This window comes from Moschus berezovskii, chromosome 10 (genome assembly GCF_049115385.1).
Source record: "Moschus berezovskii isolate FMDL1 chromosome 10, NW_MosBer_1.0, whole genome shotgun sequence".
NCBI lineage: Eukaryota > Metazoa > Chordata > Mammalia > Artiodactyla > Moschidae > Moschus > Moschus berezovskii.
The window spans coordinates 108,473,147-108,499,619 of NC_142469.1; the positions used below are offsets into that span (position 1 = coordinate 108,473,147).

Consider the following 26,473-nt stretch of genomic DNA (forward strand, 5'->3'; position numbering starts at 1 on the left):
CGGCCCGGGGCCCAAGCTGGCCGCTGTCTGGTGTAAATATGCTCTTCCTGGAACTCACTGACCCCTCAGGTGCCATCCGGGGGGGTTGTGTGCTGTGACACAGAGGTGGGCAGTGACAGCCATCTGGTGAACCCTCAGCTGTGTGCCGCCTGGGGTTCACAGAGACGCCTGCAGAGCTCAGGTCCAGAGCGGAGGGCCTGGCGCCCGGCCTCGTAGCGGGCCCTCAGCCTGTCTCTCCTCCCTGTCTCTCACTCACGCAGACACACACGTGATGAAGCTGTTCAGAAGTTGCCCCTTCGTCAGAGTTGGTGTGTGACCGCGGGTGTGGGCGGTGCCAGTTCCTGGCTCCCCTCCTGCACCCAGGAGCCCCGGGGGTTAACCGGGCAGGAAGTCCCCCTCCCACCGACAGGACCAGCGGGCGTACCTTCACCAGGTGGACGTCCTGTCTGCTGAGCTGGCTTGGGGACAGGTGCTCCCTGTTGACGATCCAGGGGTGTTTGAGGACCTGAACTGCCGTCAGGCGCTGGTGAGGGTCCACGTGGAGCATCTTGGACACGACATCCTGCGGGGGGCGGGGGGCGGGGGTGAGGGCTGCCCGTGCGCGGGGCCGACCTCCTCCTCCTTGTCACGGCAAAGCCTCACCACTGTCCTGGGAGTGACTCTGTGAATCTGGGGTCACACGTTTGCTTTCAGGTTTGTAAGAAGGTGAATTTTAGAAAAACAAGTTTTAACCCTCATCAACACGGTGGGTCCCCCCCAGGTTTATTTATTTTTAAGTTATTTGGCTACTGAGTGTTGTGGGATTTTAGTTTCCTGATCAGGGACAGAACCCGAGCTCTTGGTTGTGACGGCATGCAGTCTTAACCACTAGGGAATTCCCACTCCAGGTTTCTATTGTGGGAAAGATTTCACATCTAAAGAGAAATCAAATGTGGAGATGTTCAAGAGTGCATGTAAGTTACTGCAATATTGAGTCAAAATGATAATCTTCCCAAGGGAGAAGCTGAAATAAGGACCACCCCACAGGTACAAACCTATCACTGTGTCCTCGGCTACATTTCATGACCTCTAATAAAATATTACTGTCCTCAACGCCACACATATTTGGTACAGCAATTGCTGCAAATAATTGCCAACTATGGAATTAATGGTCTGGTTGCCATTAATAAATATTGTATTAATAATACAATGCATTAACACATAGTGTTCAAAGGCTTCATGTTGCATAGAGGTGATTTTCTTCTTTGATTACAACATAATAACAACAAAAACTCCTAAAATGGGTTTAAAGACTGAGCTCTTCTTCATATTAACATGTTGTAATACAGGCAAATGTGTGCACACACAGGTACGGTCACAACTGTGATTTGCATCTGCGTGGAATTCATGCGACTGTCTTCACACCCTGATGCACCTGCTCCTGTGAGTCATCAGGGCCGTCCCCGGGGAGGGGGCTGAATATGACGCCCGTGTTGCAGGGGAGGATGTGACGTGTCCACACGTGCCCAAGGACCGGCCCCGGGGAGAGCCCGTGGGTTCCTGCCAGCCTGCTCTCCCGCCCTTAGTGTCCCCACCACGTTCCAAAATGAAATGAAGTCAGTTGAAGTCTCTGCATGGTGTGAAGTTGCATTGCTCAACAGAACTTGTGGTCATCAACCACAACGAAGAAATACCATACACCCTCAAGCAACTCCTCCTGCAGAGAAACCCAAAGCCTTTTTACATTTGCTCACACTAGTCTTGGTAACTTCTTGAGACAAACATCTCCTAGAAGGATTGTTCTTCCCATTTTCAGGTGTAAAAATGAAAAGTTGGGAAAACTTTATTGACTTGCTCAAGACCTCAGAGGGACTGCCCTGGTGGTCCAGTGGTTAAGAATCCTCCTTGCAATGCAGGGGACACACGTCCAATCCCCACTCAGGGAACTAAGACCTCCCCTACTGCAGAGCAAGTGAGCCCTCGAAACGTGACTGCTGAAGCCCACATGCTCTGGAGAGTCCGTGCACGTGACAAACATCTCGAGTGCCGCCACTGAGACAATACAGCTAAATAAAAAAACTCTCACAGTAGGGACTTCCCTGATGGCCCAGTGGTTAGCACTCTGCGCTTTCACTGCTGAGGGCCCCAGTTCGATCCCTGGATGCAGAACAAAGATTCCCACAAGCCCGGTGGGAAGGCGAAAACCTAACAGAAACCAAGCCCGCTGGCCTAGATGTTTCTGTGAAGGTGACATTAACATTTAAATCCATCGACTTCTCCATAATGTGGGTGGGTCTCATCCAAGCAGTTGAAGGTCTTAAGTGAAAAAAGACTGAAGTCCCCAAGGAAGAGGAGATTCTGCCAGATGACGGCTTTGGATGAGAGTGGCAACTTCCACACCTCCCTGAGTCTCCAGGCTCCCGGCCTGCCCTGGAGATTTTGGACTTAGCATTACCAGCCTCCACGATTCCAGAGAAATAGACCTCCCTCCCTCCCTCCCTCCCTTCCTCCCTCTGGCTTAGTCCCGCTGTACATACACGCCCTAGTCTGTGTCCCTGAAGAACTCTAACACACAAGACTATGGGAAATGTAAAAACGGCTACGAAATATTTTTTCAAAAATAACTTTTTTTTATCTGAAAGGCATACAAAATCTCTGAGTATTTGCATGAAAAGTATCCTCTAGCTTCCTCGGAGATGTTCCTGCAGAATCTCTGCCCGGGGGCCGTGAGGGCACCAGGCAGAGAGCTCACCTTGGCGGCGTCAGAGATGGAGTCCCAGTTTCCCCCGGAAAGGGCGTACTTTCCGCTGCCGATCCTTGCCAAGATGTCCTCAGGGGTGTCATCTGGCCCGTTTGCAAAAGGGGTGAATCTGTGTGATAAGAGATTTGTGGTGACGAGCTTCCATTTCATAATCTGAGATAAAGCTCATTGTGCCTCTTTGTTGTGAAAACAATCATTTTTTTTCCCCATCATGCTCCAAATTCAAGATTCCTGGCAAAGCGTAATTTATTTCTTCTTCCAGTGTCTCTTTTCCTTGCTCGGCCAGTGCTAAAGGTTGGTAGGGCAGACGAAGATGTGGACCCAAAGATGAGCCCTTCCGGACCGTTTCTGGCTTCCCTGGTGACAGAGTGGTACAGTGGTTTCCCCGGTGATATGGTTTCCATGGTGACAGTGTGGTATAGTGGATGGGAGCCTGGGATTTGAAGTCTGAGAGACCCATGGTTGATATATTACCAACACTGGGTTCTTTGACAAATTAATTTTTTGAGGCTCAATTGGAAATGGGCAGCATAATATACTCTAGCAGCGGTGTGCATAGACACACATAGAGCGTGAATAGTTCTTGTGCCATCACTAAGGTGTGATAGATGTTTCCTGCCATCCCTTCACATAAACCAGGGCGGGTGAGTGTAGCCTTCCTCGAAAAGGAATTGCGTGTAATTCTAACAGCACTCCCTTCAGTGGCAGGTCTGGGCTCCTAGTTATGTATTGGCAAAGTGAGCCCTGGAAGGGCCACCAAGCATGGCGCCGGGAAGAGACGGCAGGCCACCCAGGGTCCCCCTCCACTGGACACCGTCCCCGACTCACTGGGAACTGCAGGCCATCCTCGGTCACTCCTGCGAGGCCCTTTTCTCCATTTTGCCCAGTAAAGAGGACTGGATGGCCTAGACATCTCACCCTCCCCTCCGCCCAAGTGTTTAATAAAGTTTAAACTGCTGGGCACTAGGGGATCCTTGGATTCCAGACCTTCCTGGCTGGAAGGAGCCTTCAGTGTCACACGGTGCCCTCCTCTTATTCAAAAGTGAGGACAGTGAGGGCTCAGGTCAGGATTCACCCAGAAGCAGAGCGGGTGAGGGTGAATCTGTGCCCTGGAGCCTGGGGCTGCCTGCTGGCTTCAGGACACTGCAATTCCCTGGCTCGAGAAGACGTTTCTAAGCAAAGATGTGACCTTTCCAGAGGGTGTGTGGTCCAGAGGCAAGAGTGGTCTTGTGGTCTGATGCTTGGGGTTTTGTGGGTGACCTGAGCCCTGCAGTGCCAGCTCCCTAATTCTGTAGACACCCTTGAAGGACAGGCACCACTAAACTTCCTGCCCCCGCTCTCTGACCATCCACCGGGCCCCGGGCCTGAGCTCCGGGCCTGGGCGGGGGCCCGAGTGGCTCCCACACGGGCTGCCTTACCCCGCCAGCATGGTGTAGAGCAGGATCCCCAGGCTCCAAATGTCACATGCAGCATCATAGCCCTGCCGCTTCAGGACCTGTGGGAAGAGCAGACGTAGATCAGTGCTGGGCAGAGGCGTTCAAAGCGTGTTGCTGTGATGGGACCATAAGGCCAGTGGAGGGGGGTGGGGTAAGTCTTCAGTGAGACCGTCGTGTACTAGTGCAAAGCCAACCCCAATTTCCCACAGTAGGATTCCCCCAAGCCCAGCACACACAGAGAGCCCTGGCTCTTGATGAATATACGACAGATGGAAAAGGAAACATTTAACTTAGGAGGAAAAAGAGTTTGCGGAGCTCCCTGGTGGCCTTGTGGTTAGGATCACTGTGGTGGCCCGGATTCAATTCCTGGTTGGGGAACTGAGATCTTGCAAGTCACGTGGTGTGGGGGAAAAAAGGCAGAATTATTTTTAATGTAGTAAAATATACTTGGGCTTCCCAGGTGGTGCTAGTGGTAAAGAACCTGCCTGCCAATGCAGGAGACATAGGGATGCAGATCAATCCGTGGGTCAGGAAGATCCCCTGGAGAAGAAAATGGCAACCCCCTCCAGTGTTCTTGCCTAGAGAATCCCATGGACGGAGGAGGCAGGTAGGCGACAGTCCATGGGGTCACAAGAGTTGAACACGACTGAAGTTGGTCATTCAGTTGCTTAGTCACGTCTGATTGTGACCCCACGGACTGCAGCACGCCAGGCTTCCCTGTCCTTCACCATCTTCACCACCAGCAGGTTGGAGCTCGCTCAAACTCATGTCCATCGAGTCGGTGACGCCCTCCAGCCATCTCATCCTCTGTCGTCCCCTTCTCCTCCTGTCCTCAATCTTTCCCAGCACCAGGGTCTTTTCCAATGAGTCGGCTTTTTACATAAGGTGGCCAGAGTATTGAAGCCTCAGCTTCAGCATCAGTTCTTCCAAGTGAATATTCAGGACTGATTTCCTTTAGGGTTGACTGGTTGGATCTCCTTGTAGTCCAGGGGACTCTCAAGGGTCTTCTCCAACAGTATAGTTTGAAAGCATCAGTTCTTTGGTGCTCAGCCTTCTTTATGGTCCAACTCTCACATCCGTACATGACTACTGAGAAAACCAGAGTTTTGACTAAATGGACCTTTGTTGGCAAAGCAATGTCTCTGCCTTTAATATGCTGTCTAGGTTTTGATTTAGCTCACAAAACACTTCGCACAACATCCCCGCTTCCCCATGTTCAGGTGTGGTTGGTGGTATTACTCTACACGCACACTGCTGGGCAGCCGTCACCACCTTCCCTTCACAGAACTCATCTTGTCTTGAAAAACTGAAACTCTGTCCACCAGAAACAGCTCCCCACTCCCCTCCCCCTGCCCCTGGGAACTACCATTTTACTTTCTGTCTCTATGGATGCGATGACTTTAGGTCCCTCATGCAAGAGGAATCGTATAACTGTTTTTCTTTATCAAACTTTTAACACAGTGTCCTCAGGGTTCATCCATGCTGTGACGTGGGACAGGATTTCTGTCCTTTTTGCTTAGTCGCTCAGCCGTGTCTGAGTCTTTTGAGCCTCATGGACTGTAGCCCACCAGGCTCCTCTGTCCATGGGATTTTCCAGGCAAGGATACTGGAGTGGGTTGCCAGTTTCCTTCTCCAGAGGATCTTCCTGACCCAGGGATGGAACCCGAGTCTCTTGTGTCTCCTGCATTGGCAGGCATGTTCTTTACCACTAGCGCCACCTGGGAAACCCTTCCTCTTTTAAAGGCTGACCAATATCCCACTCAACCATTCTTCCATCGATGGACACTTGGGTTGTTTCCACCTTCTGGCTGCTGTGAATAACGCTGCTGTCAACACGGTGGACAGATTTCCATTCCGGCCTTTCGGGCTTACACCCAGAAGTGGTCACTGGGAAAGTCTGTGTTTGATTTTCTGAGGACTAGTGAGGATGGGAGAATTTTCTTGTGTTCCAGGATCACCCAGTTCAGAAGAGAGCAATCCTCTGCTATCCTCACGGTTGAGAATAACAATAAAGAAAGAGCACAGGTGCTCCTGGAAGCTGCATGTCACTGGGTTTATGCTGAACATGGTGCCAGGAGAACTGTGTACGATTTCCTTAGACACAAGGGCCGGGTTCTCGGTACTTGGGGCACGTCACCTCCAGCACTGTAGGTAGGTCACCGAGGTGTGTGAACGCACCCAGGGGTCGGTGTTCAAGCTCTTCTCATCTCCACTAGCTAAGTATCTTCAACGTCCCTTCCACGCATGGAGACTGTTTTTTTGTTGTTTTGAATCTGTGAGATGTGGCTAACAGTATCTACCCCATCCGTTCCATATGGCATATGAGGATAAAAGCAAAAAAATATTGGTAAAGTGCTTGGTAAATGGTAAAGTGTAAATGATCAGTGTGAGGTAGTCTACAATCACTAAAACCATTCATATTATTATTAGCATAGATCAAATAAGGCAGCAATGTTGACCAAATAGAACCAGATTGTTTTTAAAGGGGCCACAGGTATCATCTGGACAGTCTAATACCAGCCCCACAGGCCCAGCCCCGGCTCTGCGCCCATCTGCACCCTGGCAGGCATGCAGACATCCTCCTCCTCCTCCTCGGGGGACCACTGCCCCGGGTCAGCTTGCAGACCTGCCCGCACGGCCTCTCGGACAGTTCAGAGCCTGGCCACTAGGTGTCAGCATGACTCTCAGGACGCGCGGTTCCTGCCAGCAGCGCCCACGAGGAACGCCCTGGGGCAGCTTCACCCGCAACCAGAAGCTTGTTTCCCTTCCCGACAGCGCCCCACCCCACCCCCCAGCATCGTCAGCCTCCTCTGCACTAGTCCGGCTCTCGCCAGCATCCCTGGTTTGGCTGGTTCCTGAAAAGCAAGAAGCTGGATTTGTCTTCACAAACGCATTAAGGCCTCCAGGACCTACGGGGTACGAGCCCCGCAGTGCGGAAAAGGGGAAACGTGCTTATAAGATGCGCTGCTGCGGTTCTCTGGGGCCGCGAGAGCAGGGCGGAGGAGGGCCCTCAGGATCCACGTGGGTTCTCATCCGCAAATCTCTGCAGAACCATGACGTTCTACCCCTCGGCCCCTACGCGCGCCTGTCGTGGAGGAGAGTCTGGAGCTGGAATTCTGGCACAAGGTCCGTGCACACACACACGCTCTCCCAGTGCAGCTGTGGGTGGATTTCTGATCCCGGGTGACCCGCTGGCTCCCCTCCCAGTTGTGGAGAGACCAACGCATTAGTTCTTGCTCTGTGTGCATGCGTGCTAAGTTGCTTAAGTCATGTCCGACTCTTGGTGACCCGAGGGACTGTATCCCGCCGGGCTCCTCCATCCATGGGATTCTCCAGGCGAGAATCCTGGAGTGGGTTGCCATTTCCTCCTCCAGGGGAGCTTCTGGACCCAGTGATGGAACTCAAGTCTTCTGTGTCTCCTGCATGGGTAGGTGGGTTCTTTACCACTGGGGCCACCTGAGATGCCCACTTCTCACCACAACTCCTAACAAATAAGCAGATTTGGTTGAAATCGTCTATGGCACAACGACAATTCTACATTACAGGTTTTACAAATAGGAAATGAAAATGTTAAAATAGCAGTGTCTGAGCACGATCAGCGGCTGACCCAGCAGAGACCGAAGCTTCCCTTTCCTGCCCACAGGCGCCCCTGCCCACTCCCATGGCCCACACAGGAGGCTGCTCCGGTGCGGGAGAGGGCCGACCCCCGCCGGCCCAGTGGTCCTCTCACCTCCGGGGCCACGAAGTTGGCCGTGTAGCAGGGGGTCATGAGCAACCCGTTCTCAGCTCGCAGCTGCTTGGCGAACCCGAAGTCACAGATGCGGATGGATTCGGGGTTTCCGGACTCGTCCATGTATAGGATATTGCTTGGCTTCAGGTCCCGATGAACAACCTGGAGAAGCAGGCAGGAGGAGTCAGGCCTAACTCAGGGACCCGGATGGAGCAGGGGCAGGAGGTGGGGGGATGCCTCAGGAGATAAGGGCTCAGCTGGAGCAGTTTACTCCGGGTGCGTCCGGCGGCAGGAAGCCACTGGCTGGGCTGCTGTGAACTCTGCGGGTCCTTCCCCCTTCTTTCTCTTACACCGACGCTCAAAATCAAGGACCAACCAACAGCCCCAGCCCCTCGGATGGCGAGTGTCTGGATGAATAAATAAGTAGGCAGCTGTCCAGGATCAGGGGGCCCCCTGGGGCCATCACTCGGGCACGCCGCTGGTGCATGGGAACGTGGATTTCTGAGGATACAGGCCGGCCGTGTGCAGCCACGTTCTAGCATGGGCAGGTGCCGGGCACCCCAGTGGGTGTGCAGACAAGGAGCTTCCGTCCTGTGCTCACGGCCAGGGGGCAGAAACCCGAGACTGCATCTGTGGCCGGGGAGCGGCCGGGCGCTCGGAGCACCGGGGACAGAGCCAGCGGCACCTCAAAGCACAGAGACTGTTCAGCTCTTCAGGGCACAAAGCGGCTTCTTCTGAAGGGACAGAGGGCCATTGTGAGAGCACGTGGCATGCCCGCACCCCGCGTGGGGCCCATGTGTCTCCATTGTTCTGTTCACGCCCAGACAGAGGACGGGGGAGGCAGATGAGAAAAGGCCTTGGCAGATGGTCGGTGGGGCTTTAGAGGCTGCGAGGCCAGGAGACTAAAGACCCCGGTGCCAGCTCCCCTCTTGCAATGGAGCAAAAGCGAAAGTCACTCAGTCGTGTCTGACTCTGTGACCCCATGGACTGTATAGTCCATGGAATTCTCTAGGCCAGGATACTGGAGTGGGTAGCCTTTCCCTTCTCCAGAGGATCTTCCCAACCCATGGATCGAACCCAGGTCTCCCGCATTGCAGATTCTTTACCAGCTGAGGCCAGTCTGCAAAACCATACTCTGAAGGGCCGCCCCTGGAGTCTGACTGTCCTGGGAAGGGTTTACAAATCCCGGAACCAGCAACCACCGTGTGGGCCTGGAGGAGCGCCCTGTTCAGAGGGCACACGCGTACGGCTGGCCGAGGAACAGTGCAGGCATCCCGGGGCTGCTGACCAGGCGGGGAATCTGGGGCTGGGGAGGGGACAGGAGCAGGGTGCTGCAGGGTGCAGCTTTGGGCCAGACCCTCAACCCTTCTGTGCTCTGGCCCCCTCATCTGTGAAATGGGTCTGATCCGGAGCCTATAACCGACCAGAGGAGGAGCTCAGAGCAGCACCGGATCCCGGTGAGGGCTGAGCCCCCGGCTGTCACGGTCATTTCATCACCAGCCTCCTGGGCGGTGGGGGCAGGACAGTGATCAGCACCCCACTGATCAAGCCCAAAGTACGTTTTCACTGTAACCGGTCCCAGAGAATTTAAATCTCCTGACCGAGCTCCTGGACGCAGGCTGTGTGCGTCTGAACTCACGCAGGCCCATGAGGAACGGCTGGGGCTCGGGAGGAAGGCCGGGACGCCTGGTTCCCGAGTGCTGAGCCCGCGGCCTGGGTGAGCCGGCCTCCCGCGCCCCCCGGGGGCGCCTTACCCCCTGCGAGTGCAGGTAGTCCATGGTCTTGGTGAGGGTGCACAGCAGGGCGCTGGCCTCCCGCTCCGAGAAGTACCTCTGCCGCAGGATGCGGTCCAGCAGCTCGCCGCCGCGCATCAGCTCCATCACCAGGTACACGAACTTCCCGTCGTCGTAGACCTGGGGGGCGAGAGAGCGCGCGCCCGGCTCAGGGACCCCCGCGGCAGGTCACGGGCACAGGGGCGCCACGCCGGGAGCGGCAGGGGCAGGCCAGTGGGTGCCGCCTGGGGGCTGGGCTTCCCTTTAAGCTTTGTTCGCAGAGGCCTGTCCTCGGAACTGAGTCAGCGTTAGGAGGGCCTCTTATTCCCGGCGTTCACGGCGCCCTGGGGAGATCGAGGGCGGGTCCTAGCATCTTGAGGTTCTGAGTTGACGACCCTGGGGTCACTCTGGGGTGGAGGGCAGGTCGGAGAGTAGGCCAGCGCGCTCCCCGTTCCGACTCCCGGGCCGGGATGGACGCTGCCAGGAGCATCCGACTGGCTCCGGTGAGCCGGGCCACCCCCTCCCTGTCCTTCCAGGGACAAGGACCCCCCATGACGCAACACGGCCAAGGGAAGCTGGCCGGGGCCGTGGACCTGGAGCCTCAGCGCTGAAGCCCCGCTTCATGGGCCCCACGTTCTCCGCGACGGTGAGAGACCGCACAGCCGGGTTAGACTCCTGGCGGGTTCTGTCTCCTCTCCCCCACGGCGTGCCCCGCTGCGGGAATCCGCGAGGAGGTGCGGGGCCATCAATGGGCTGTGAGGATCGGCCCGGCAGGTCGGGCCCGGCTGCCGGCTGACCCCGAGGGTCCCGGGCAGCAGCGGCCTCGGGCTCCGGGGCACCAGGAAGGGCGGGTTAGCGGGCGGCAAGACTGCTCCGCATCCTCGGGGCTTCCGGCTCCACATCTACGGGGTTTCCGGGGGCACAGACACCCAGCTCGCCGACAGCGGGGGCGCTGGAGGGCACTCACGTCTTTGAGGGTGATGATGTTGGGGTGCTGGCCGTACCGCAGGAGAATCTCGATCTCCTCCGAGGGATCCCTTTTACTCTTGTCGATGATCTGAAACAGACAGGGTGTACTACGGGAGGTGTCCAGCGGGCGCCGGCAACTGGGACCCCTTCTGCACCCTCGCCCTCCCCGTCTCCAGCTTGAGCTCAGCCAAGATAACCCAGCACTGCCCAGAAATGCACGGCCATCCTTTCTTTCCTGGTGAGCAACAGACTGACACTGAAAAAAAGCGGGCATTCGCCTCCAGGCGCTAAATTTTAAGCTGTTGCACAGTTGGATGAAGATGGGTGAGTTTGGGGAGCTCACACAGGCACCCCAAAAGCAGAAGGTGCTTTTTTCTACACTCGTCAGGCTCTGGGGGCGGGGGGCTGTGCCCTCTCTGTCCAAAGCGGGCCTCCAGCAGCTGTGTGTCTCTCGCCTCATTGGGAGGCTATGCACCAGGCACAAAGGGAGACCCAGCGTGGTTCTGACCGGGAGACGCTGGGCTGGCGTGGCTGCGCCGCGGCTCATCCGAACGGATGCTCCTTCAGGCTGCTAGCCTCCCTCCTCCCCTGGCAAGTGTAGCCCAGGTCTTAGGATGGCAGATAAAATCTTTTTCTCCGTGAAGATAGATGGCTTCCAACCACTGCTGCTAAGTTGCTTCAGTCGCGTCTGACTCTGTGTGACCCCATAGATGGCAGCCCACCAGGCTCCTCTGTCCCTGGGATTCCCCAGGCAAGAATACTAGAGTGGGTTGCCATTTCCTTCTCCAATGCATGCATGCTAATTTGCTTCAGGGACTCTGTGGGACCCTATGGACAGCAGCCCACCAGGCTCCTCCGCCCACAGGATTCTCTGGGCAAGAACACTGGAGTGGGTGCCATTTCCTTCTCCAGCTTCCAGCCACAGGTGTCATGGACGAACGCCGACCTTGATCCAGGCAGGCGTTCATTCATGCCTTGGCGCCTGTCGGTGCATCACCACACGGAGGCAGCTCCCTGCGCCCTGGACCTGCCCTCTGTGGGGATGGAGCGGGCTGGGGAGAGGACCCTGAGCACGCCATCTGCAGCACCTGGTGGGACACGACACTCAGAAGCGGTGCTCTTCCCTGCGCGCTAGCTTCACCCAATTTCAAAACATTCGCCATGGGGAGGACATGTGTTTCAGAGGGAGGAAGACTCGCTTTCACTCCCCATCGCATCCAAGGCTCCAAGCAGAGCTCGGCATAAGCTCACTCTCTTCTTCAGGTGAGCAAAATACCCGGGGTGGGGTGGGGTAGGACCCAGAGTGAGTGCTCTGCCAGCCCCTCTGCCCCTTCGTGGCCTCCGAGGAAGGCGGAGTCTGTGCTTCTCCCCGGCTTGGATTCCACTGCCAGGCCCTGCTGACATCACACCGCGACCACGAGCCCCAGGACACACTGGGGCTCAAGTCAAGTGAAACGTCCCGCTTCCTTTCTTGGCCCAGCACCTTCCTCCTCTTGTTACTAAAGTTCCAGCTCAGACACCAGTGTGACTTCTGTTATTGAAGGAAGCCAACACACAGCACGTCCTCTAGAGGAGACGTCTTAAAGTCTCCTTCAGCGGCTGGTGAAGGGGCAGCCTTAACAAGAGGATGCTTAGCTGTCTGTCTGCGGTGTGGTCTTTACTCTGCATGGGTCCCACACTGGCCAGCGAGGTTCTAGGATCCTCTGTGACCCAGCTGCCTGCCGGCCTTTCAATTCCTGGGCTGTGACCCCTCTGCAACTTGAGAAGATTAAAATCATTAGTGTTTTTTTAAAAAAGTTAATAGCATATTCTTTTCTGTTTTTCAAATAAAATTTTAGGACTTTTGCTGCTGTTCAGTCATGAAGTCATGTTGGGCTCTTTGCGACCCCATGGACTGCAGCATGCCAGGCTTCCCTGTCCATCACCAACTCCCGGAGCTTGCTCAAACTCATGTCCATCAAGTCGGTGATGCCATCCAACCATTGCATCCTCTGTTGTCCCCTTCTCCTCCTACCTTCAATCTTTCCCAGCATCAGGGTCTTTTCAAATAAGTCCACTCTTCACATCAGGTGGCCAAATTATTGGAGCTTTAGCTTCAGCATCAGTCCTTCCAATGAATATTCAGGACTGATTTCCTTTAGGATGGACTGGTTGGATCTCCTTGCAGTCCAAGGGACTCTCGAGAGTCTTCTCCAACACCACAGTTCAAAAGCACCAATTCTTCAGTGCTTAGCTTTCTTTATGGTCCAACTCTCACATCCATACATGACCACTGGAAAAACCATAGCTTTGACTAGACGGACAGATCATGATGAAACAGGATGCAGGATGAACAAGAAAGAAGAAACTTTTACCATGCTGATGGCCCGGGACAGGGGGAGGGTAGCTGTCACGGGACCAGAGTGGGTGGCTGCATGGACAGGGCCCCCCCAGGCCCAGAGACGCTGCCCTCCTCCCTCCTGGGGTGTCTCCTGAGGTGGGACAGACCAGAAGCCAGGGGGCGGGCAGGGCACCGTGGTGGGGTCCCTAGTGGGCCTGGAGGTGGGGAGTGGGCAGTGCCTGGAAGGGGGTCCCCAGGGAACGGAGGCAGGCTCAGGCTCCCGCACCTGCCCTGCTGACTGCTGCCCGCCCCCCAGTCTGGGCAATGGGGGACCAGCATGCGGTGATGAGTTCTGTTCAGACCCAGCGTCCTGATCCTGACTGTTGTCAGCAAGGGCTGGTCGCGTTTATCCACAGATGTTTTCCTGCGGTTCTTTGCAGATAGCTCAGGACGGACACACAGAGGCATGATGACTGGTCCCTGTGTCTGAGCACAAAGCCCAGGTCTGTGGCGGACGGCTCTCGGAGGTCGCGAACAGTGTCCAGGAAGGAACTTCTTCTCTGTGGGGGTCAGTTTCTTGGGATGGCGATTGTGGGACTGGCTTCTCGTTCAGGCGAGCCCTGGTCCATCGAGTCCCTTATTCTGAGAACAGTATTGCTTTATAATCTTCCTTATGCAACAAAAGTGAGGGGGCTTCTCAGTAAACAGGTCCACATGCTAGGCCTCCCTTCTCTGTGCGGACGCTCAGAGGGTGCGGACGGACCCCAGGTGGGGAGGACCAGAGGGACTGTCCTCACCTGGCACAGACGCCACCTGGCGGTCAGCGCCCAGCGAGGCTGGCAAACCAGACTCTCCAGAAGCTGCTGTCTGAGCAGCTGTATGCTTCCACAGCCCACGAAGCAAGTCCAGCCCCAGCAAAGGATGCAGAGGACAGGATTCTCCTTAGCAGGGAAGGCACACAGGTAGGTATCAGCACGTCTAATTCCTGCTGGCTGAAGGTGGGGACGAGGCTGGTCCAGATGTCACCAGCATCCACACGCTTGCTCCTCTTCCTTTGGGTCTCTGCTTTTACCCATCTTGCTCTTCCTCACCTCTGTCCAGCACGGGCTCCCCTCTCGGACACTGAATAGCACAGGGCTTTGAGGTGCACAAGACGGGGCAGGGGGAGAACTCCCAGGCCCGCCACACCCCCTCCTGAGGTGGGGTGATTCCTCTGACTTGTCGAGAGGATTAATACTGTATTTGAAACGAGACTAGCAGAGCGTGGAGTCCCTTGTGAAACTGAACAGATACCTTCTCTTGTTCAATTACCTTAAACAAATGACACAGAGAAAGGGCTCCAAGTTTTCCTGCCAGAAAAAATTAAATTTCCACGCCAATCAGTTTTCCTTCTAAAAATAAGCTCTATTCACGTCAGCCATCTGTCTTAATTCCACTGCTTTTCTGGTTGACAAACTACAGACGCAGCATGAAAATGAGCCCAGAAATGTGGAGTAATTATCAGCAGTCTGTTGTGAATACAAATGGGGTGGACAGTCAGCCCAGCTTCAGCCCCGCGTGTGTCGGCCACCCTTCACTAGAATTACAAATCGGGAGACGCTGACTCCGGCACAGTTTCAAGGATGGTGCTTTATTTCTGCCTGACTCTATTGCTGTTTGAAGAACACAAGAATCTGCTCCTGAAAGGACTCCCAGCTGTGCTGCCCCTCGGGATGACGTGGCCACGGCTGCTGACGCCCACTCGGACCCGTGTGAGCCTCACAGACGCACAAGGAGGAAACGGACAAGTGGTGCCTTGGGTGACAAGGAGCCTGTGTCTGTGTGTCTGCAGATGAAGCAGGCCACCAGGAGAGGCTGCAGCCACAGAGGGCTCCCTTAGTTTTCGATTCATCAGCGATATCCCCGTTTGGCTCTGGGCTCTGGTTCTGTGATCAGTAAAGCCCTACCTGGCTGGACTGTGAGTTTCCCGAGAACAGGTTTGCTTTTGCCTGGAAGCTAGCACTGTGTCTGCCTGGGAAAGAGTTAATACAAAATGGTAAAAAATGAATGAAAGTAACTGGTTACTGAACAGAGGGGCTCAGTAAGGGAATGCGATCTGGACACAAGACGTGTTGGGTGGACCAGTCTTCCTGCCCGCTCTGACAGTAAACAAGCCAAAGGAAGGGATGCCGTGACTCTGAATCTGAAGAAAAGCCCCTGACTGCTATCTCTCTCTCCCTCTCCCCGTTTCGGTCACACCACGTGGCTTGTGGAATCTTAGCTCCTTGACAAGGGGTTGCACCCAGGCCCCAGGAATGAAAGCACAGAGTCCCCACCACGGGGCCACCAGGAAACTTCTGGTACTTTTCTCTCTCACTATCCATCCTTGATACCACCAAGCATCATGACAGGTGTGGACAGGAAACAAGCTGGGAAGCACGTTGGGTTTGAAGAGCCCTGAAATAGGCACCGCAGGCCAGGAAGATGGGGACAGGAGGTGACCACACTGTGGTCAGAGAGACTGATGCCCAGCGTGGAGAGCAGAGTTCTGGGTTCAGGGAGGAGTGCTTCCCCCTCTGGGAGTGGACTAAGGATGGGGTGAGGAGGGGCCGGAGGAGCTCCGGGAACAGGGCGGTGCAGGCCTGCTGGCCACTGCAAGGATCTGGGTTCCACCTGAGTGAGAACAAGACGCAGATTCCCCCACAGCCAGTTCCTCCCATCAGGAAGCTTCCCAAGCTCTTATCCTTCTCCATCAGAGGGCGGACAGAATGAAAACCACAGTCACAGAAAACTAATCCATCTGATCACACGGACCACAGCCTCGTCTGACTCAGTGAAACTATGAGCCACGCCGTGTGGGGCCACCCAAGACGGACAGGTCATGGTGGAGAGTTCTGACAAAACGTGGTCCACTGGAGAAGGGAATGCAAACCACTTCAGTATTCTTGCCTCGAGAACCCCATGAACAGTATGAAAAGGCAAAAAGATAGGACACTGAAAGATGAACTCCCCAGGTCAGTAGGTGCCCAATATGCTACTGGAGATCAGTGGAGAAATAATTCCAGAAAGAATGAAGAGATGGAGCCAAAGCAAAAACAGCACCCAGTTGGGGGTGTGACTGGTGATGGAAGTAAAGTCTGATGCTGTAAAGAGCAATATTGCATAGGAACCTGGAATGTAAGGTCCATGAATCAAGGCAAATTGGAAGTGGTCAAACAGGAGAAGGCAAGAGTGAACATCAACATTTAAGGAATCAGTAAACTAAAATGGGCTGGAATGGGCTAATTTAACTCAGGTGACCATTATATCTACTACTGTGGGCAGGAATCCCTTAGAAGAAATGGAGTAGCCATCATAGTCAACAAGAGTCTGAAATGCAGCACTTGGATGCAATCTCAAAAATGACAGAATGATCTCTGTTCATTTCCAAGGCAAACCATTCAATATCATGGTAATCCAAGTTTATGCCCCAACCAGTAATGCTGAAGAAGCCGAAGTTGAACGGTTCTATGAAGACTTACAAGACCTTCTAGAATTAACACCAAAAAAGATGTCCTTTTCATCCCAGGGGACTGGAATGCAAAAGTAGGAAGTCAAGAAACACCTGGAGTAACAGGCAAATTTGGCCTTGGAGCATGGAATGAAGCAGGGCAAAGGCTAATAGAGTTTTGCCAAGAGAACGCACTGGTCATAGCAAACACCCTCTTTCAACAACACAAGAGAAGACTCTACACATGGACATCACCAGATGGTCAACACCGAAATCAGATTGATTATATTCTTTGCAGCCAAAGATGGAGAAGCTCTATACAGTCAGCAAAAATAAGACCAGGAGCTGACTGTGGCTCAGATCATGAACTCCTTATTGCCAAATTCAGACTGAAATTGAAGAAAGTAGGGAAAACCACTAGACCATTCAGATATGACCTCAATCAAATTTCTTATGATTATACAGTGGAAGTGACAAGTAGATTCAAGGGATTAGATCTGATAGACAGAATGCCTGATGAACTATGGACGGAGGTTCTTGACACTGTATAGGAGACAGGGATCAAGACCATCCCCATGAAAAAGAAATGCAAAAAAGCAAAATGGTTCTCTGAGGAGGCCTTACAAATAGCTGAGAAAAGAAGAGAAGTGAAAGGCAAAGGAGAAAAGGAAAGATATAAGCATCTGAATGCAGAGTTCCAAAGAATAGCAAGGAGAGATAAGAACGCCTTCCTCAGTGACCAGTGCAAAGAATTAGAGGAAAACAACAGAATGGGAAAGACCAGAGATCTCTTCAAGACAATTAGAGATACCAAGGGAACATTTCATGCAAAAATGGGTTCAATAAAGGAAAGATAGAGTATGGACCTAACAGAAGCAGAAGATATTAAGAAGAGGTGGCAAAAATACACAGAACTATACAAAAAAGATCTTCATGACCCAGATAATCATGATGGTGTGATCACTGACCTAGAGCCAGACATCCTGGAATGTGAAGTCAAGTGGGCCTCAGGAAACATCACTATGAACAAAGCCAGTGGAGGTGATGGAATTCCAGTTGAGCTATTTCAAGTCCTAAAAGATGATGCTGTGAAAGTGCTGCCCTCAATATGCCAGCAAATATGGAAAACTCAGCAGTGGCCACAGGACTGGAAAAGGTCAGTTTTCATTCCAATCCCAAAGAAAGGCAATGCCAAAGAATGCTCAAACTACTGCTCAATTGCACTCATCTCAGAGGCTAACAAAGTAATGCTCAAAATTCTCCACACCAGGCTGGATTTAGAAAAGGCAGAGGAACCAGAGATCAAATTGCCAACATCCGTTGGATCATCGAAAAAGCAAGAGAGTTCCAGAAAAACATCTACTTCTGCTTCATTGACTATGCCAAAGCTTTTGACTGTGTGGATCACAACAAACGGTGGAAATTTCTTCAAGAGATGGGAATACCAGACCACCTGATCTGCCTCCTGAGAAACCTGTCTGCAAGTCAAGAAGCAACAGTTAGAACTGGACATGGAACAACAGACTGGTTCTAAATTGGGAAAGGAGTACATCGAGGCTGTATATTGTCACTCTGCTTATTTAACTTATATGCAGAGTACATCATGAGAAACACCGGGCTGGATGAAGCACAAGCTGGAATCAAAATTGCCGGGAGAAAAACCAATAACCTCAGAAATGCAGATGACACCACCCTTATGGCAGAAAGTGAAGAGGAACTAAAGAGCCTCTTGATGAAAGTGAAAGAGGAGAGTGAAAAAGCTAGCTTAAAACTCAACATTCAGAAAACGAAGATCATGGCATGTGGTCCCATCACTTCATGGCAAATAGATGGGGAAACAATGGAAGCAGTGACAGACTTTATTTTGAGGGGCTCCAAAATCACTGAAGATGGTGAGTGCAGCCATGAAATTAAAAGACGCTTGCTCCTTGGAAGAAAAGATGTGGCAAACCTAGACAGCATATTAAAAAGCAGAGACATTACTTTGCCAACAAAGGTCTGTCTAGTCAAGGCTGGTTTCCAGTAGTCAGGTACGGATGTGAGAGTTGGACTATAAAGAAAGCTGAGCAGTAAAGAATTGATGCTTCTGAACTCTGGTGTTGGAGAAGACTCTTGAGAGTCTCTTGGACAGGAAGGAGATCCAACCAGTCCATCCTAAATGAAATCAGTCCTGAATATTCATTGGAAGGACTGATGCTGAAGCTGAACTTCCAATACTTTGGCCCCCTGATGCGAAGAGCTGACTCATTTGAAAAGACCCTGATGCTGGGAAAGACTGAAGGCAGGAGGAGAAGGGGACGACAGAGGATGAGATGGTTGGATGGCATCACCGACTCGATGGACATGAGTGTGAGTGAACTCCGGGGGTTGGTGATGGACAGGGAGGCCTGGCGTGCTGCGGTCCGTGGCGTTGCACAGATTCAGGCCTGACTGAGGGGCTGAACTGAGCTGAACTGAGCGAGGAGACCACTGCGGGCAGGGTGGGGTTGTGGGGACAGCGCGCAAACTGGCACAGACTAGAATACGCACCCGGTCGCGTCAAGCCACAAAGACCTGAAACTGAAATGAAAGCAAAAGTGCATGCAGTTTGTACAAAGTGAGCGCAGAACCTCTCACGAAAGAAGATTATGAATTATCTTTTCCTTCCAAATACACCTGTCCCCTTTGAATCCTCCTGAATCATAGTTACCTTCTGCAGTTCATGACTGATTCCATTTCACTCCTATTTTAAGTGAAAGGTGCACTCACACCTTGGCATCTGTGCAGTTTGTGTGTTGTGTTATTTCCAAGGCCTACACAGTTTCATCTCCCCCGCTGGCCTCGGGCTGGCTGTGAACACAGAGCGGACCTGAGTCTGTCATCAGACTCCCACGAGGACGGCTCTGCGGCCTCAGGAAGCAGGGCACGGCTGCTCACTGCAATGTGCCTGAGAGAATGCTGCGGTCCTTCCCCGTCAGCCCTCCTAGCCTGAGGCGGGTGCACGGGAGTCACCCCCACCAGATGAACCTGAGGTGGGGCTCAGCGTCGTGTCCTCTGAGGTCAGACTCTCCCGGCGGGAGATCCTGGGCACCTGGTGGTGTTTGCCTCAGCGGGGGGCAGGGGCCAAGTCTAGGGACCAGATTCTTATTGCTGTTCAGTCGCCAGGTTGTGTCCGGCTCTTTGTGACCCCATGGACTGCAGCACGCCAGGCTCCCCTGTCCTCCACTGTCTCCCAGAGTCACTGAGTCGCTAGTCCATGTGGTCTCACTAATTCAGAACCTGAGTATAAAAACGCAGCTGAGAACAAGTGCAAACCCAGCCCTTTTGTTTCCTGGATGTATACCTGGGTGGGTTGGTTTCAGTATATTGGTATAAAGACCTAGAACTGAAATTGCAGTTAATGTGATGGCAGAGCAGTTACAATACAAAAGTAGGTATTTGTAAGGCTGACATAGCTTAAAGCAAACACAGTGCTGTTGCCGAGAACGTGAGAGCCGCTGTACGCCGTACCCTGAGCTCGGAGGCTGACGGCTCAGGACTGACCCCAAGGCCCCTCAGAAGGGCCGCACCCGGACCCCAACTCTGGGCAGAGAGGGGGTGTCCCGCCCTGCATGAAGCGTGTTCCTGGTGCACGGCCATCCAGGTACCAGGACAGCAGGCAGAGGCTCCACAGAGAAGGAAACCGCCCTCATCTCCAGACACCATTTGTCTACCTGACACTGCGTTATCTTTATGCTTTAGGCTGGGGTTCCCAACCTCGGCACGCCTGACCTTGTGGGGTTGAGTCCCTGGGGCACCGGGGGCTGTGCTGTGGGATTCGGGGCACCACACGGCAGGAGCTGCTCCTGCCCCGCGCGTGTTCCCCCAGGGGGCAGAATCACCCCGGTGTGATGGCCTCAGGCAAGGCCTGTGTATTCCGCCCACAGGCCTTCTGTCCGGGGGCCCGCGGTCTCCTCCTGCGGCTCTGCACGCAGTGGGGACGTTCCCGCCCCCTCCCTCTAGCCGCACAGAGGACACAACTGCACAGTGGTGGCCTGGAGAGGTGTCGCCGGGGTTCAACAGGGCGAATGCAGAGCTGGGACCCACTCTCGCCAAGTCGCTGGTCCGCGTCACATTCAGAACACGCCAAGCCAGGCAGCTCCTTGGCTCCTCCATCAGCGAGTGCGGTGCTGCTGCCCGTCGGGTCAGCAGAGCACAGCAGAGCCAGCACACGCTTCCGCTGTGCTCTACCTGGAAACGCTGGCGAGGGAACAGAACGGGGAGCCGCGGCGGGGCCGGGCAGCTTTGGGAGCAGATGGGCTCGTCTTAAATGCTCTCTGCCGTGTGACTCCCGCTGGCTTTCATCTCAGAAGAAAATCCAAACGGGGCATCTGCCCCCCGATGGAGGAGCCGACGCTTGGTGAGTGGGTAACCGTGCCCGAGGCAGCCACGGTCCCCGTTGAGCATCTCCCTGGGAGGCCTCCCTCCTTCCTCGCCTAATCCAAGCAAGTTCCAGACAACGAACCACGACCCCCCAGGGGCTCGGAGACCATGAGGGCAGTCCCTGCGATGCCCACCTGTCCTGTCTGTCCAGGGAACCCCAAGGATTAGACTTCAAGGAACTTCAACTTCAGCTCGGACTCCCACCATCAGCTGCAGTCACAGTTCCCGGCTTGAGTGCCCAAGAGGCTGGGGCTGGAATCCCCGGAAATGCCAATTGTGGGGTCTGATCTTTGGGGACGGAGTTATAAGCCAGTTGCTGACAAAGCTGAATTCAGACAGTGTCTTTTGGTGAGAGCTGGATACAGGGATGCTAGGGGAAAGACACTGTTGCCTTTGTCAGCGGGGGATCATTTTCAGAAACCTCCCATGTCAGGCTGCGCTATGGAAGGGCACAAGTGTTGGGTGCCTGCTGAACAATAGACGCATTTCTCTGTGCTCAGCGGAAGCCTCGATTGTCTCTGGGACTGCTGCTGGCCACCCGACACACTGTCTAAAGAAATCCTGTGAGGAATGAGCCACGCAGAAAGAATTTAAGAAGCCCCTGCAGGCTTACGAAGCATGTGAGACACGTTAAGTAAAACTGAAGTCCTCTCGTCGAGGCAGGATTGGGTCTCCTCTTCCCCATCGGCTCGTCTGGACATGGGAACAGCATCGTGCGAGATCCCATTAAATCCTCCCAAGGACGAGGAAAAATGAAACTTCTCAGTGAGCCAAATCCCAAAACACATCAGACCCACATGCAGGGTGGCCCCACTGCAGTCGCAACCCCACCTGCCCAGGGATTTAAAATCATGAGCTATTTCCTTCCATCAACCGCTCCTCGACATGGTCAAGACACTGGGCAGGCTGACGACCCCAGAACAGCGGAACGCACAGACTGAGGCTTCCTCCAATGTCAACACTCTGTGTTGTTTGAGGAATTCAAGATATATTTGTCACAAAGCCATAAATTCCCAGCCCCTGTTAAACCAAGGGACCTGTGATGCTTGGGGTTGGTGTCTCTCACAGGGCTGAGCATGTCCTTGGGGTGCGAGGCAGTGGGCAGACGTCCTAGGAACAGGGTTATCTGTTCCTAGGAGTGGCTGGGGAGCTGGGGGTGGGGCAGAATGAGGTCACGGCATCGCAGCCATCGCTTCGAACAATCTTCTCGAGCTCAGGAGATCACAGGGGCTGGAACAACTCCACTCACCCCACTGACTGCTGCACAGGCTCCATCTGTCCCCAAGGCTCCTTGAAGAGCAGGGACATCACGTGCGCCATCCTGGGACAAGCCAGGGTGCCCTGATCACCATGACACCATCGGCTGGACCTGGGTCCTCAAGCGCCTCCTGGCCTGCTGAGTGAGCGAGTGGTGGACAGACCAGCTGTCACCCTCGTGGAGGGAGAACGCACACGCCATGCTTTTCACAAAAATTAGATTATGACTTTAGTAGCAAGTTTTAGCTTTCATCCACATTTTTGTTGTTACTGTTCCATTGCTTGGTTGTGTCCAACTCCTTGTGATCCCATGGATGGCAGCACGCCAGGCTTCCCTGTCCTTCACTAATTCTTGGAGTTTGCTCAAACTCATGTCCATTGAGTCGGTGGTGCCATCCAACCATCTCATCCTCTGTCATCCCCTTCTCCTCCTGCCTTCAATCTTTCCCAGCATCAGGGTCTTTTCCAGTGAGTTGGCTCTTTGCCACCTTATATCGGAGCTTCAGCTTCAGCATCAGTCCTTCCAGTGAATATTCAGGATTGATTTCCTTTAGGATGGGCTGGTTGGACTTCCTTCCTGTCCAAGAGACTCTCAAGAGTCTTCTCCAACACCACAGTTCAAAAGCATCAGTTCTTCGGCGCTCAGCTTTCTTTATGGTCCAACTCTCACATCCATACATGACCACTGGAAAAACCATAGCTTTGACTATCCACATTTTACCAACCAGAAAATGCAAGAAACTGATATTTTGGATTTCCAGATCAAATACTGAATTTAGCAACAATTACAGAAGCAAAGGCAGGATGGAGAGAATGCCAAACTGGGTGGAAGACAGTGGTCAGTGTTTACTGGGCTTGACGTTGAGGGTAAGACTGCCAGCTCTCTGCTGAAGCTATTGCAAATGGTACACAATATCTGCTTCTGTTTATCTCCTTGATTTAAGTCTGGTGACAGAAGCTTCCTTCCTCATCCCCACTCCCTATTCTTCACTCCTTCCCCAGGTGGACTGCCTATATCCCAGTTCTGTATTTTCCAAAACACCGAGCACCCAAAGCTTTTGTCCCAGTGTGTTTCAGGCGGAAAGTTACTAAAGGCACTCAGTACCTATCTACACGTTGACAGAAGAATATACTCAGGATTTGTGAAATCGCTTTTTAAGAAGTGACCTGATATCAAGGCAAACGGAACTGCCCACATCAGAGCCTGCAGAAAGATGCGTGAGAGGGTGTTTACGAAGCTGGACGTGCGCGTGGGGGCCGAGCGGCTGCAGACACGTGCCCGGGCACGCTGCTCTTACCTTCACAGCGTACTCGGCATCCGTGGCTTTGTGCACGCAGCGCTTGCACACGGAGTAGGAGCCCACCCCGATGTCCTCTTTGATCTCGTAGCCGTCAGTGAAGTGGATGTTGTTCCCGTGTAGCTGCTGCAGAGACGGCGGCAGAGAGTGGGGTCAGGGGGCTCTGGTTCAAGTGCACCGATCGCAGGCGCTCAGGGCGCTCCAGCCTGCACACATGGGGACACCGAGGCCAGGAGGGCGCGGCGGCCTCCGACCACGGTCACAGGGCTGGTTGGCGGTGGTTCCAGATCTCAACCCCAGCGTCCCTGTCTTTTGGGTCAGGACCCTGGGTCAGCTGCCTTGCCTGCTTCCCCCAAAGACCCCAGGGAGTGAGGATCCGGAGGGGGAGGTCAGTCCCCCTGAGACACAGGCGGCGGCTCTGGTGCTTGTGTCTAGAGCGGGGTCTGGGTGCCAGCGTCTGATGGGAATCCCACCCCTGACACTGCTCCCCATCCCCACTGCCGCCTCAGGGTGTAGACAGAGTCACCCATTATGGTGACTCGGCCACAGCGCTGTCCGCTTTAGACAAGCTGTGTTTTCCCGAAGGGCCTTGGGGAGAGAAACACGGCCTTCCAAGGCCACCCACCGCACCCAGACTCTGTTCCTACAGGAAAAGTAGTCCTGATGGCTTGTGAGAGTCTCTATTTTACACCGTGCAAACCTCCTTATGAAAATGGCACTTTCACTGACCCCCAGAAACTACAGTTCATGATGGCAATTGGGACATCCACCATGGTGGACACTCATGGCCCTGGGGAGGTGGGTGGAGTGAACCAAGGGTCTCTACAGGATCCCCTGCATGATGGGGGACCGCCTGGAAGATGGGGGGCCGCTTGGACGCAGGGGACCTCCTGGATGCGGGGGACCGCCTGGGCGTGGGGCACCGTCTGGATGCGGGGGAACGCCTGGATGCGGGGGACCCCCTGGATGCGGGGGACCTCCTGGATGCGGGGGATGCCTGGACGTGGGGGACCACCTGGACGCTGGGACCTCCTGGACGTGCGGGACCTCCTGAACGCAGGGGGCCTCCTGGAAGAAGGGGACCGCCTGCACGCGGGGAACACCTGGATGTGGGGGACCGCCTGGATGCAGGGGAACGCCTGGATGCAGGGGAATGCCTGGATGCGGGGGACCGCCTGGATGCGGGGGACCGCCTGGATGCGGGGGAACGCCTGGATGCGGGGGACCGCCTGGATGCGGGGGAACGCCTGGATGCGGGGGAACGCCTGGATGCGGGGGAACGCCTGGATGCGGGGGAACGCCTGGATGTGGGGGACCGCCTGGATGCGGGGGAACACCTGGATGCGGGGGAACGCCTGGATGTGGGGGACCGCCTGGATGCGGGGGAACACCTGGATGTGGGGGACCGCCTGGATGCGGGGGAACGCCTGGATGTGGGGGAACACCTGGATGTGGGGGACCGCCTGGATGTGGGGGACCGCCTGGATGCGGGGGAACACCTGGATGTGGGGGACCGCCTGGATGCGGGGGAACGCCTGGATGTGGGGGAACGCCTGGATGTGGGGGACCGCCTGGATGCGGGGGAACGCCTGGATGTGGGGGACTGCCTGGACCATGGCAGGTTACCTGCACGATGGGGTGAACCGTGGCTTTGTGCAGATCTTGCTGCGAGGGCTCCTGGACCAGGCTGGAGGCCACGAAACTGAATCCTCTAAACAGATGATGGGCGTTGGCGCTGGGGGGGACGCCGGGTGAGTCTGCAGGCAACAACCAGAGAGTCAGCCTTCCAGGGGAGCTGAGCCACGACGCCGTACAGGAACCCTGTGGGTGAGTGTGCGTGTGTGTGAGCTGTGTGTGTGCACCAGTGTGCATGGGTGTGTGGGGGTGAGTGTGTGTGGGTGAGTGTGTGTGTGTGGTGTGTGTGTGTGTGTGTGTTAGATGAGGAGGTGACCCTGAGATCAGAGCGGCTGAGCCGTAAGAAACCGCACTTTCTTTTGTGGCTCAGCTAGTAAGACTCCGCCTGCAATGTGGGAGACTCGGGTTCGAGCCCTGGGTTGGGAAGATCCCATGGAGAAGGAAACAGTTACCCACTCCAGTATTCTGGCCTGGAGAATTCCATAGAGTCCATGGGGAAACAAAGAGTCGGACACGACTGAGTGGTTTTCACTTTCACTACAGCAAAAATACTCAGAACAAAAACTTCAGGATGATCATTGATAATAACATGTTCGATATTCATTCTGAGCCACAGCCCTTTGCCCTGCCTGCTCCAGATGGAGCCTGGAGCCACCAGCAACCTCGGGGTGAGCTGTCACTGTGGGCGGGGCCCGGGAGGCCACACTCTGAGTGTCTTGGTTCAGCAGAACCGGGCACAGGGACGCAGGCCCAGCAGGGTGACCCTTCTGTCCCCCGAGGGGCCCACCCGCAGCATGCAGGGTGCTCTGCTCCCAGACCCTCAGGGAGCCCTTCAGCGCTGACCCCCCTGAGCTCTGTGCGTTTGCTCAGGCTTGACTGCGGCTGAGATGGGTCCCGTTCCACGTTCACCACTAAGGAAAACAAAAGGATGAAAGGCTGGAGAGAGAAAAGGTCTGCACCATGTACGACAGACAGAGCGCTACCGTGCAAAAAGCTCCCGGAGGCCGCTGAGAAAAGCGGGGGTACGGACGGTGCTCCTACCTGAGGGGCGCTCGGTCCCTCTAATGGCGACACGGTAACCAGGGTAACGCGCTGCCCGACAAATCGGCAAAAGCTAACCAGGCACATGCGGGTTTGGTCAGGGCTGGCACTTCAGTGGTGGGTGGGAGCCCAGGTTGGCTGAATCTTTGCAAGGCTGATGTGGAGTGGCTACCTAAGCATAAATCCACCTGACTTCTGCAGAGCTGCAGTGATACCTCTACCCCACAGAATTACTTTAAGGTGATTAGAAATAAATGTGGACAATGTTGCTCTTAGCAACACTTGTAACAGCAAAAAAAAATCCTGGCGACGACCTGGATGTTTATCTCAAGGAAACCATGCTGCATCCGTGTCGTCTAAGTGCTGCTGCAACCAACAAAGCTGTGCCCGCGTCATCAGGACGCT

At 54.5% G+C, this 26,473-nt stretch overlaps 1 protein-coding gene across 7 annotated transcripts in view; it reads right to left on the minus strand.

Annotated features, from left to right (window-relative positions):
* Positions 1-26,473, minus strand: part of RPS6KA2 (ribosomal protein S6 kinase A2) — a 336,387-nt gene that overhangs the window by 4,178 nt on the left and 305,736 nt on the right. For all 7 annotated transcript variants that reach the window (XM_055433551.2, XM_055433553.2, XM_055433554.2 and 4 more), the window contains 8 exons: positions 25,019-25,149; positions 23,393-23,518; positions 10,646-10,735; positions 9,661-9,819; positions 7,907-8,068; positions 4,159-4,235; positions 2,732-2,849; positions 425-562 (listed from right to left, as the gene is read on the minus strand). In XM_055433551.2, the coding sequence (XP_055289526.1) occupies positions 425-562; positions 2,732-2,849; positions 4,159-4,235; positions 7,907-8,068; positions 9,661-9,819; positions 10,646-10,735; positions 23,393-23,518; positions 25,019-25,149 (1,001 nt within the window). The remainder of the gene's footprint in view (positions 1-424; positions 563-2,731; positions 2,850-4,158; positions 4,236-7,906; positions 8,069-9,660; positions 9,820-10,645; positions 10,736-23,392; positions 23,519-25,018; positions 25,150-26,473) is intronic.